Source organism: Passer domesticus, chromosome 8 (assembly GCF_036417665.1).
Source record: "Passer domesticus isolate bPasDom1 chromosome 8, bPasDom1.hap1, whole genome shotgun sequence".
NCBI classification, from domain to species: Eukaryota; Metazoa; Chordata; class Aves; order Passeriformes; family Passeridae; genus Passer; species Passer domesticus.
In genome coordinates, this window is record NC_087481.1 from 24,527,812 (window position 1) to 24,539,150 (window position 11,339).

Genomic DNA, 11,339 nt, shown 5'->3' on the forward strand with positions numbered 1-11,339 from the left:
CGTGCGGCGCGCGCGGGGCGCGCCGGGACTTGCAGTCCTCGCGTTGTCCCCCGGGGCACGCCGGGAGTTGTGGTCCCACGCCGACGGCCGCAGGCGATTGGCTGCCGCACCGCTTGGCCCCGCCCCCGCGCTGCCGGATCCGCCGTCCATTGGCCGCCGGGCGCCTGGGCCGCTCGGAGCGTGACGCGCGGCGAGCGCGCGGCTGGTGCGGAGCGCGGCGTGGCGGAGCGGCGGCGGCGAGCGGAGATGCCCGAGGCCACCCGGTGCAGCAGCAGCAGCAGCAGCAGCGGGGCCGAGTCGGGCTCCGACTGCTCCATGGACACCGAGGGCGTCCCGGAGAGCGGCCGCCGGCGGCACAAGGTACCAGGGAAGGGCTCCGGGTACGGCCTGGCCGCGCCCGCCCGCGGAGGCCTCGGATGGCGGCCGCCCGCAGCGCCAGCGGCGCGGGCCGGGCCGGGCGTGCGCGCCGTGCCCGCGGGGCGGCCCGGGCCGGGCGGCCACGTGCGCGGGCGGGCCGGGCCGCGGCCTCGCCGCGTGTCGCGGCGGCCCCGCCGGACGCGCTGGGCCCGCCCGGGCCGGCCGGGAGCCCGGGAAGCGCTTTCCCCGGCACCCGGAGCGGGACAGAGCCCGCAGAGCCAAGGCCCGGTCGGCTCGTGGTCGGTAACGTGTCTCCTGAGCGGCGGCGGCCGGCGGGGAGCTGTTGCCTTGTGTCAGCCACCGCCCCCGTCAGTAACTAGAACGTGCACTTGAAGCTTTAACTGTGCTGCGCCCTCTTCTCTGTTCCGTGTCGCTTGGATCCACGAGCGTGTGTTTTCATTTGCTCTGTGCCTTGTCAGAAGGAGAAGAAGGAGAAGAAATCTAAACGCCGGGACAAGTTTCAGAGGGGAAAGACTCAGACAGATGACAGCGAGGAATCGGATGAGGAGCGTTATGCCCCGAAACCCAAGAAATCAAAGAGTGTCAGTAAACAGAATGGTCACACGAAGGAGGAGAGCGTGGAGAAATCGAGATTGTCCTCCTTGAGCAGCAAATCCTCCCGCAGAAGCCGACAGAGTAGTTCCAGTGAAACGTCAAGTGAGAGCGAGAGTGAGAGCGAGCAGGATCAGGTAAAGCTAATGACCGGTTTTAGTTATTTCAGGATGGTATGGCTTTGCACTCCTGCATTGTAACACGGCCACAGTTAGAAGGGCTTGTGTTCCGTTCCCTCCCCCCCTTCCTAGTCAGTCAAAAGTGCTGGGAGGTGTCAAGATTTGAAGTCCTTGAATTGTTCAGTCTGCCAGGAATTTGCAAGAATTTTGAATCATGACTGTGCTGAGGTGTTGGATCAGTGCATCATGGTTTCCTCACTTCAGCACCTGGTGCTGGGGTAGCTGTTGCTGGACAGACAGATTGCACTGAGATGGAGCTGAATGTGATTCAGCATCACGAGGTGTATGTGATTTTTGGGGCTGTCCTGTACAGAGCCAGGAGTTGGACTTGGTGATCCTTGTGGGTCCCTTCCAACTCAGGATGTTCTAATTCCTTGTTTTCAGTTTGGGTTTGAGTGTTTTGCATTTACTGTGTGCTGTTAGGTATGAAACAGCCTTGACCTCCAGATCACTTTTGCTAACTTTGTCCAAGTTTGAAATATGGTGTTAAAACAAAGAAGGCTCTTTAGCTGTGACACTGTCACTGAAGAGTATGACACCAGTGCCTGTGCTGAATTGACTTGAATTTACCTTGAATTTACTGTCAGTCATGTAATATTCACGTGAAATCTTACCTGAGTTTTTGTTTACCTAACAGGAATTGACTGGAGAACAGAAGGAGGGTGCTTTCTCCAATTTTTCTATTTCCAAAGAAACTGTCCAGCTTCTTCAAGGTAAGTTTTTTGGCAAGGTGTGAGCGTAGAATGTCAGTGATCTCTGTTGTGTTTTTATGCTCAAACACCCTGGATCAATAAGCTCTGAGATGTGCTCTGCTCGTGCCCCTACAAGCATGGGTGCTGTGCAGAAGACATTGATTTCCTCCTCTAAATACACCTTTGAACACACACTTTGCAGTGGTGTCCAGTTCAGCCTTTGCAATAAATTTCTAAATGACATGAGCCAAGGAATCAAAATAATGTGTGAGAATTTTTCAATTAAAGGTTATTTTGGTGTGAATAGAGGAAAACCAATTATATTTAGAATCTCTGGTGTTTGTTCATACATGAATTAGTATGAATTAAGAACAGAGGGGGTTTTGAGATGTGAATTATGTGAAAGAAAGAGATTTTAATGGATAGATGAGGAGTATTGCATAAATAAAGGCACAGTGCTGACAGTATTTCTTAAAGGCTGATAACTTCCTCTGTCCTAGCCAGCACTGTGTCTGGTGGTGTGAAGTGGAGAATAAAATGAACAGTCCCAGGGCACTCTTTGCAGATGACTCATCTGATCAAATAAATCAGTGGAGGTGATGATACAGTCCTGACTTACTTGATGGAAGTTCTTCTTGCAATAATTCCACTGAAGAGTGTGAAAGAACACTTGTAAAATGACCATATTAAGGAAATCTCTTGAACTTGTCACAGCTCGAGGAGTGACGTACCTGTTCCCTGTGCAAGTGAAGACCTTCAACCCAGTCTATTCTGGCAAGGATGTCATTGCTCAGGCACGAACTGGAACAGGCAAAACATTCTCTTTTGCTATTCCCTTAATTGAGAAACTTCAGGGAGACTCACAGGAAAGAAGAAGAGGCCGTCCACCAAAGGTAACTGCCTGGCTAGGATGGTGATTTTGCTTTGTCTTACGTGTAAAGGATTCAGGTTTTTTCAGCTGCTGGTCCAGCTCTTTAGGTCTGTGCAGGGGTAAGCTAACCCACATTAAAGGTGATTTGAAAGCTGTGTCCACTGCATCCTGTGCTGCCTGCCAGCCTCTGATGAGGAGCAAGGAACACAGCAGCTCTGTCCACTTGTCAGTTCCTTTTTCTGCCACAGGGAGACCAAAACTACAGGTGGTCAATGTGTTCCTGTCTAATTTTGCTCAGTCACGTTACCAGTTCAGGCCTAGTGGCTCCTGGATGCTTCTTTTTCTCCTAAACTGCTGACAGATTAGTTACTAATTCTAACTTGACGGCTTGTTAAAAGCTGTCTACTCAAACATGTTTCTTTCTAAAACGTGTAAACAGTGGGAGGTTTTAAAAATAGACTTCATTTTCACTAGAAACACCACCAAATGTTGAAGCTTCTGCTCCAGAGAATGCAGATTTGTTATGAGTTGTGTTCATTCTGCTAAGGAGTACCACGAGTGGTTTTTCACTGAATTCTTATGATGCCTCAAAAAAGCCTAGAGAGGCCAAGGCTGAGTGTGTCCTCATTAATAATTTTTGTCAGTTTGTTTCATCTTGTCAGTCATCTCACAGGTTACCTAAAGTGCCTTCCAAAAGTAGCACTAGCAGTTCTGTGTGCATCTGCCCATCACATTGCTTGGCTGACTGAGAATGCTGTCTCTACATTTGGCACAGTCTTTTGGAGAAGGAAGGGCTTTCTTCAAGGGAGATATAACCCTTGCAAAAGATTCCAGACCTCACTGCCATAATGCACTGCTGCCTGCTTTTTGGTGGTGGGTTTTGATGTTGGAGGAGGTGCTGGGATAAGGATGTTAGGGTTCCTTTGTGAAGTGAGTGGTCCCAGGCTGGAGAGCAGTGCTTCAGTCTTGTTTTAAACAGCAGCTCTGCAGACTAACATGTTACCCTGAGCCACAGGGAAGCTGAGAGACAGCTGACAGCTCTTCCTTGCACCTTCTCACAAACTGTGAGACAGAAACCTTTTGTGATCCACACCCTTCAGTCTTGCATTCCATCAGTGTGTGCACATGTAGAAGAAAACTTGTAGCTGGTCTGTTCAGGAGCTAAAGTTAAATAAGATTTAAGTCTCTCCTATCCTGTTTAAAAAGAAGTTATTAGCCTGTCCTAAATGAGTATATGTTGAAGGAGTTTAATGATGTTACAAGAGACTTGAGCAGTGTGTTTCTCCAGCCTTTGCTTAGGTAATTATTTTAAACAGATTTTTTTTTTTAATTTTACAAAGGGTCAGATCTAAATTAATAATCAGAAGTCTAGTGGTTTCTTGGCAGAAGCCATGCTGAGAAAACATCTGTTTTGTCTTTTTTTCTGTGCAGGTTCTAGTTCTTTGTCCAACAAGAGAGCTGGCAAATCAGGTTGCCAAAGATTTCAAGGATATCACAAGGAAGCTGACAGTAGCTTGTTTTTATGGAGGAACTCCCTATAATGGACAAAGTAAGTGACTCTTAGGACTAATAATTTAAATATTGATTGACTTCTGTATTTAAGAAGTGCAGTTGGGTTTTCCCAGCTCAAGAGATGCAGACTGTTCATGGGAAATTCAGCAGTTCAAAATGTATCTTATGGAGATAAATAGCTGTGGTTCTCACTTATGTTCTTGCTATTACTTATCTTATAATTTACCTTAAATTAAAGTGAAACAGAGTATGCTTTGTGTATAACCTGTATCTGGGTTTTTAGGTTCTTGTAAATCCATTTTGATTTAAAAAGTTTAGTCTTAGAGCTGTGACTGGGTATGTGTTTTTTCATGTGATTGGGGATATGTAGAGGATTTGTAAAGTGGAGAAGAAATTGTTATGACAGCATAATTTGCTGCCTTGGTGATTATAAACAAGGAATGAGAGTGAGCTCTTTAATTGTGATACATCTTGAGACATTAGGGATGATTTTTTTTCCAGAACCTCAGGAAGGAGCTAATGTCAGTAATTTGGATAGTTAAATAAACTTTTTTTTTTTTAAAGTTTCCAGTTAAAGTAGATAATTTGGGAAGAACTGACTATTTCTAAAGAATATTAAAAGAAGCTCACTCTTGCTACTTTGAGGCACAGGGAGAGAGAGGGAAGGTTGGTAAGTTGTTTTTTTTCCCCTTCAGGAAGAGCAGTAGATTTTCTGCCGTACGTTTTTTCCAGATTTTCTCTTCCAGTTCATAATTTGTTCTCACTTTTGTAAGGAGAGTACTTCTGAATGATTTAAGAAGCTGTTTGGTTAACACCATGTGTTACTGCTGCAGAGAGTGCTCCCTAGCTCACTGCTGACTCCTGTCTTCCAGTTGACCTCATGAGAAGTGGCATTGACATTTTGGTTGGGACTCCTGGTCGAATCAAAGACCACCTGCAGAATGGCAAGCTGGACCTTACCAAGGTCAAACACGTTGTACTGGATGAAGTTGACCAGATGCTGGACATGGGATTTGCTGAGCAAGTGGAAGACATTTTACGAGTTGCATACAAGAAAGGTAATCTCAATATTGAAACAAATAGTAAGAAATATTAGTAATAATTTAGTTGGTGAAAATTCAAGTATAAGGTGATTTTGTTTAGAAATTATTGAATATTATGTATTGTGAATATTGGGATTCATTCACAGAACGTGTGCAGAGCTTGAACTCCCATACCTAGGGGGTCTGCAAATAAATGTCTTTGGCAGTTATCTTTAAGTTGTGCTTGGACTTCTTCAAATTAAAAGGAGTTAGTTTTTTACCATTTTCCCTGCTTGAAAACAGACTGGAGTAACTTTTTCATAATCTTGAACTTATTTAGACTTTATAGAATATTTCTTACTCTAGGTGTCAGTAATGCATCAATTTAAAAAGCTTGATTGACTTCTTTACATTAGGTACTGATATTTATCCTCACTTTTAATCACCCATATAATCGACTTGTGTACCTGTGAGGTGAAATGTATGAGGTTTGTGAAGCATTGTTCTCTTTTCTTGTTAAGATTCTGAAGACAATCCCCAGACCCTGCTGTTCTCTGCAACTTGCCCACACTGGGTGTATGATGTGGCTAAGAAATACATGAAGTCTAGATATGAACAGATTGACCTTATTGGGAAAAGAACTCAGAAGGCTGCTACAACAGTAGAAGTGAGTAATCTCATGGGAAACGTTTTCAGGCTTTTTCCCTTTTCCTTTATGCTACAAAAGTCACCTCTTCCTAAGGTGCATTATCACAGTGATGTTGGAAGTTGTGAGAATTTTTTCCAAGCTGTTCAGGTTGGTTTTGGGTTTAGGATCTATCTTACGTCACAGGTAGAGAGATTTCCTTGTCAGTTTTGTGGGTTTTCAGAGAAATTCAGGTTGTAAGCAAAAGGCACACATTAACATCAGCCTGCTGCTTTTAATTCTCCACGGACATCCCAGCTGGCTTCTGGTGTTCTGTATACAAGATACTTTTTTTCAAACTTCCTGTAGTATCTCACCTCAGTAGCCCTTTGCTTGCTGTGCAGTAAATACCACAGCAAGGCATGTAATACTTATATATTAGAGGCCTTATTTTCTTTTACTGTAATTATTTTGTTGAACATTAGACTAATTGTGGTGGGCATAAATAAGAGCCTTAGGGATTTTGGATGGTCCAGGATCGTGAGTTAGCACATTTTCCCCATCAGGGAACTGTATAACTCTCTACTGTTTCTGTATTTAACAGTTCCAAATGGATTTTAAAAGAACCTTAACTTTACATAAGCTAATCACTGGAATTTTTTTTCATAGCATTTGGCAATAGAGTGTCACTGGTCTCAGAGAGCTGCAGTTATTGGAGATGTCATTCAGGTCTACAGTGGCAGCCATGGGAGGACCATTGTCTTCTGTGAGACCAAAAAGGAGGCAAATGAACTGGCTCTGAATGCTTCAATCAAACAGGTATTTTATCACGTGTGTTAAGTAACAAAACCTGTCAGAGATGTACCAGCTCCATGTTGATACCAGACCTCTGCTGAGTAAGTTTTAAAGAGAGAGTTTCAAAGTGCTAGGGCAGGCTTTATGTGTGGTCAGATAGGATTTCACTCTTTCTCATAGACATGGAACAAAAATTGTAGATTACTGTTTTGACACAGCCAAGCATTGCATAGATGGTGTGAATGGCAAGTTAGGGCAGGGTTTTCATATATCACAGTAATTAGATATGAGCTGAGACACACATTGCAGTTCTGTTTTCCTGCCCTTGTTAAAGGCCTTTGAGGTATATGAATAAGAATTATGAGTACATATTTTTAGACACCTAAAATAATAAACTCGATAATTCAGTTCTTCTTTATCTTGCCACTCAATACCTATCAAATACCAAGATTTTGTACCCAAAACTGACCACAGAATGGAGCACTGTCTTGGATTTTGGTATGGTTCTAAAATAATACTGTTTTTCAGGATTGCCAGTCGTTGCATGGTGACATTCCTCAGAAGCAGAGAGAGATCACACTGAAGGGTTTTAGGAACGGTTCATTTAAAGTTCTGGTTGCAACCAATGTAGCTGCCCGTGGTTTAGATATCCCAGAAGTTGACCTGGTTGTACAAAGCTCACCACCAAAGGTAGGAGACTGTTATGTTGGATGCCTTGTAATGATCTGTAGTTTTGTTTTCAAGTGGTGTAATGCTGTCAGCTGATGGTATTGACCACACCGAGTTCATTGTGCTTAAGGGAGAGAAACATCCAAATATGTAGAAGTAGTTTCTTAGAGGATTTTTGGGGAGTAAAAAATAGTATGTTTAAAGATTATTTCCTTAAAATGTCTTCTTAGGAGGCTGTTCAAAGCCTTCCCTTGGAAGCTGGGTATGGTGATTGCAAGGCTGGGAGCAGTGGGAGGAATGATTCTCTTTAATGGGGGTGAATGTGAGGTGTGGACCACAAGGGTGAGAACATTGGCTGAAATGAAAAGGGTTTAAAGGAAACAATGCAATGTTCCAGTGAATAAGCTATTAATTCTGCAGTAACCATGCTCCCATGGATGTGCAGGAGAACAAGATTGTTGTAGAGGTGCACACACTCCAAATGTGTGGTGGTGCATAAAGAAAAGTTGATTCATGCTCATGGCTCTGGTTTTCAAGCCATGATTTCTAGATGATTATGGAAAAGCATATTTGGTCAATACTAGTGAAACAATGTCTTCTAATTTAATTCTGTGATGCAGTTACTGTGCATTGTTCGGTCTTAACTGTACTGGCTTCTACAAGTGGTGTGGATGCAATGAATTGATGAAATGGCAATGAGTTAGGTGACTCATAGGCCCTCTGTTTCTGAAGGATGTGGAGTCCTACATCCATCGCTCTGGGCGCACGGGCCGAGCTGGGCGGACTGGGATCTGCATCTGTTTCTATCAGAGAAAGGAGGAATACCAGCTGAGACACGTGGAACAAAAAGCGGTACAGTACAGCGTTCTTACTGCCAGAATCTCAGTGGTTCAGTTGCAGAATGCAGTTATAAAGCAGCCAGAGGAGGTTTGGGTACCTTGAGGAGGGTGGCTGCAGGGTCAGTTAGTGTGGAGCACTGCAGGTTCTAACACCCACTCCTTTTCAGCAAATGCCAGTAAAGCTTGTCCTTGTGGAAACGACAAAAAACACACAAAAAAGTGTTTCCATGTGGTGTTCACCCTGCTTATCATCTGATCAGTGATGTGCATATGTGCAGCTTTCCTGAGAACTGTTGCTTGCATTTTTGCACTTTGTGCAGTGTTCCATATGCTATGGAACATTATATGCTATATGTGTTCCTCAACAATTAAGTATGTCGTTGTGATGAGATGGTTTATTCCTGGCACGTAAAGCAGTGTTACACTTAGACTAAGGCTCTGTAATTTGTACTTAAATCCAAACCTATCAGACTAAAAGTAGTAATTCAGAATTTGTAGGACTCTGTTTTCTCCAGAAATGTACCAAAATGTCTAAGTCTAAGGTCACTGAATCATTTAACCCAATCTGGTACATAAAAGCCTTCTAATTGTTACTGTTTTCCTGTAATTTTAACCTTACCATTTTCACTAGGAAAAATTGGAAATTAAAAGGTGAAAATAAGAAGAACTACAGACTTAAATGCTTGTTGTGTTGGAGTTCAGTACTGCTTCTTTAGAACTGAATTAATTATGGTCTGCAATTTTTATTTGTCTTTTGCCTTTTAAATTTCAGGGCATTACATTCAAGCGCGTTGGTGTTCCTACTGCAACAGACATAATAAAGGCTTCCAGCAAAGATGCCATGAGGTGTGTCTGGGGACTCAGGCCCTGTTGTATCTTTCTTCCTTCCCAGTTCAGAAGGAACTTTACTGTCTTTTTGAACTTTTTACAGTTCCTTTACTGTCTCTTTGAACTTTCTGAGCACTGTTGATATCATGGACTACTGTGATTTTTTTTTCTATTCCAGAGCCTACTGATGTATAAATTGTTGATATTTTTTGCTTTAACTACTTAGGTGCCTGGATTCTGTTCCTCAGACTGCTATTGAGTATTTCAGAGAATCTGCTCAGTTGCTAATAAAAGAAAAGGGACCAGTTAATGCTCTGGCTGCAGCTCTGGCCCATATTTCGGGTGCTACTTCCATTGAACAGCGCTCACTGCTGAACTCGGATGTGGTAAGGAAGGGGTGTGGCTTAATGCTTGTCTTGAAACTGGAAAGAAACAACACACCTCTGTGTTGTGTGAACAGAGAATTATTTATCTCCTGACCATTTTGTTTAAGAACTATACTCAAGCCAGTAGGAACTACTTATTTTGCTAAAAGCAACGATGTAGTGGCTGTAAGGATACTTGATGCCCTGTAACAGGACCTACTTGAAGATTTAATTACTAAACTGTAAATTGGCAGGTTTCTCCTGTCTGATATATGTGCTGAAGCTTATTCCTCTGCCTGAGTGGAACATGCCCCATTTCTTTCTAGGGATTTGTTACAATGATACTACGCTGCTCTGAGGAAATAAGCAACATGAGCTATGCCATGCGAAGGCTGCGAGAAGTGTTGGGTGATGATATTGATCGGAAGGTGAACAGGATGTGTTTCCTCAAGGGAAAAATGGTAAGTTTCTGTTTTGTTTATTTGATGGGGGCTCTTCTGAATGCAGCCTTTTCTTAGCAATTGTCAGGGGAGCTATTTGGTCTTTTTCTCTATTCCAGGCACTGTTGGTGATGGGCCTCAATCTGTATTTTTAGTGCTTAGGGCTTTGCTGATATGCTCAGGAGGTAGGATAATGCATGGCTATGGGGATAGCAGAACAGGTAAAAGGTGTGAAGAGTATTAACTCTGCCTTAAGGACAAGACAGAAAGGTGTTTCTTAGGACAGTCAGTTCTAAAAGTGCCTGCCTGTCAGGTGGAGATTTGTGGGCTCTGTTGTTTTTAGTTGCAGTCACTTAAAACGTTTACCTTGTATGCATTAAAATGATTCTTTCTCTTTAGGGTGTTTGCTTTGACGTTCCTGTGGCACACCAAAAAGATATAGAGGTACGTTCATTGCAAGTTCTGGGTGCAGTAGGCTGCAGATGAGACTGGCTGGACTGGGTTAGACTGAAAACATTTTGTAGCCTTTCTCCTGCCTTTCCTGGTGGCAAAAGGGATGGCTTGGAAGGAATTGAAGAACAGAACAAGCTCACAGTGTTTCTTTTCTAAGGCATTCCCCTGAGACCAAAAGTCTGTAACTTGGAACTTTTTGCACTGAGAAAAGTGGTGCTGGATTCATCTTTCTAGGCAACAAGCTTTAATCCCCTTTTCTCTGTTCCCTGCCTCCTGTTTTCACCCAGAATTCTCTCCACAGTAAAGTGAATTCAGATTTTTGCTTGGTAGCCATTAGTATTACCATGCCAAAATTATTGATTCCTTCAGTTAGAAGCTTGAATCCTGTACATCAGCTCACAATTTTACCTTTTCAGTTGAGCAGACTTAATAATTATTACATGCCCTGCATTTGTATTCCTAGAACTTAACTTGCTGTGTCTGGCTTCATTCCGATAGGCGAGGTGGGAAGATTCCAAACACTGGCGTTTGTGTGTGGCCACTGAGTTACCAGAGTTGGTCGAGTCCATACGAGGAGGAGGAGGAGGCAGTGGTGGAGGGAATGGCCGCAGCTTCTCGAGCTCCAGGAACGGTCGGCGTGGTGGCTCTGGTAGAAACAGGTTCAGGAGCAGAGGGCAGAAACGAAGCTTCAGCAGAGCGTTTGAACATTAACTTCAACAATCCAGAAGTGAGGAAAAAATGGGACTGAAGTATTTTATATTACATTACACTAGGCTGTTTCTGTGTGTTTGTACCATTGGGGAAAATACTTCATTAAGATTTTTTTTTTTGTCAGTACTACTTTGCTCATAAACAAGGTTCTGTTCATTTAAAAAAGTACAAAGAAAAAAAAACCCAAAAAACCTGCAAGAAAAAAAATGTTTCTTTTGTTTCTCATATTGCTCTTTGAATCTTTCCATAATATGTCTGTTGCGTTCAAAACTGTAGCCTGGTTCACTGTATAATACATAGATCTGAATTGCTGCTCAAACCTGTACATTTTCTGATAAAATTAAATATTATTTTACAACTTCATATTTA

At 43.2% G+C, this 11,339-nt stretch overlaps 1 protein-coding gene across 2 annotated transcripts; it reads left to right on the forward strand.

The window, feature by feature from the left end:
* The first annotated feature begins 111 nt into the window (after nt 1-111).
* On the forward strand, nt 112-11,333 carry LOC135306168 (nucleolar RNA helicase 2-like). 2 transcript variants are annotated; one of them, XM_064429741.1, is made up of 15 exons: nt 112-360; nt 840-1,106; nt 1,786-1,861; nt 2,555-2,733; nt 4,143-4,260; nt 5,096-5,281; nt 5,767-5,912; nt 6,540-6,689; nt 7,194-7,355; nt 8,067-8,186; nt 8,946-9,019; nt 9,228-9,387; nt 9,693-9,827; nt 10,206-10,250; nt 10,758-11,333. In XM_064429741.1, the coding sequence occupies exons 1-15, from the start codon at nt 247-249 to the stop codon at nt 10,968-10,970; spliced, it is 2,145 nt and encodes a 714-aa protein (XP_064285811.1). In that variant the 5' UTR covers nt 112-246; the 3' UTR covers nt 10,971-11,333. The 2 variants fall into 2 exon arrangements, with proteins under 2 accessions (XP_064285811.1, XP_064285810.1); XM_064429740.1 differs by having other exon boundaries at nt 182-360; nt 837-1,106.
* The last annotated feature ends 6 nt before the right edge of the window (nt 11,334-11,339 follow it).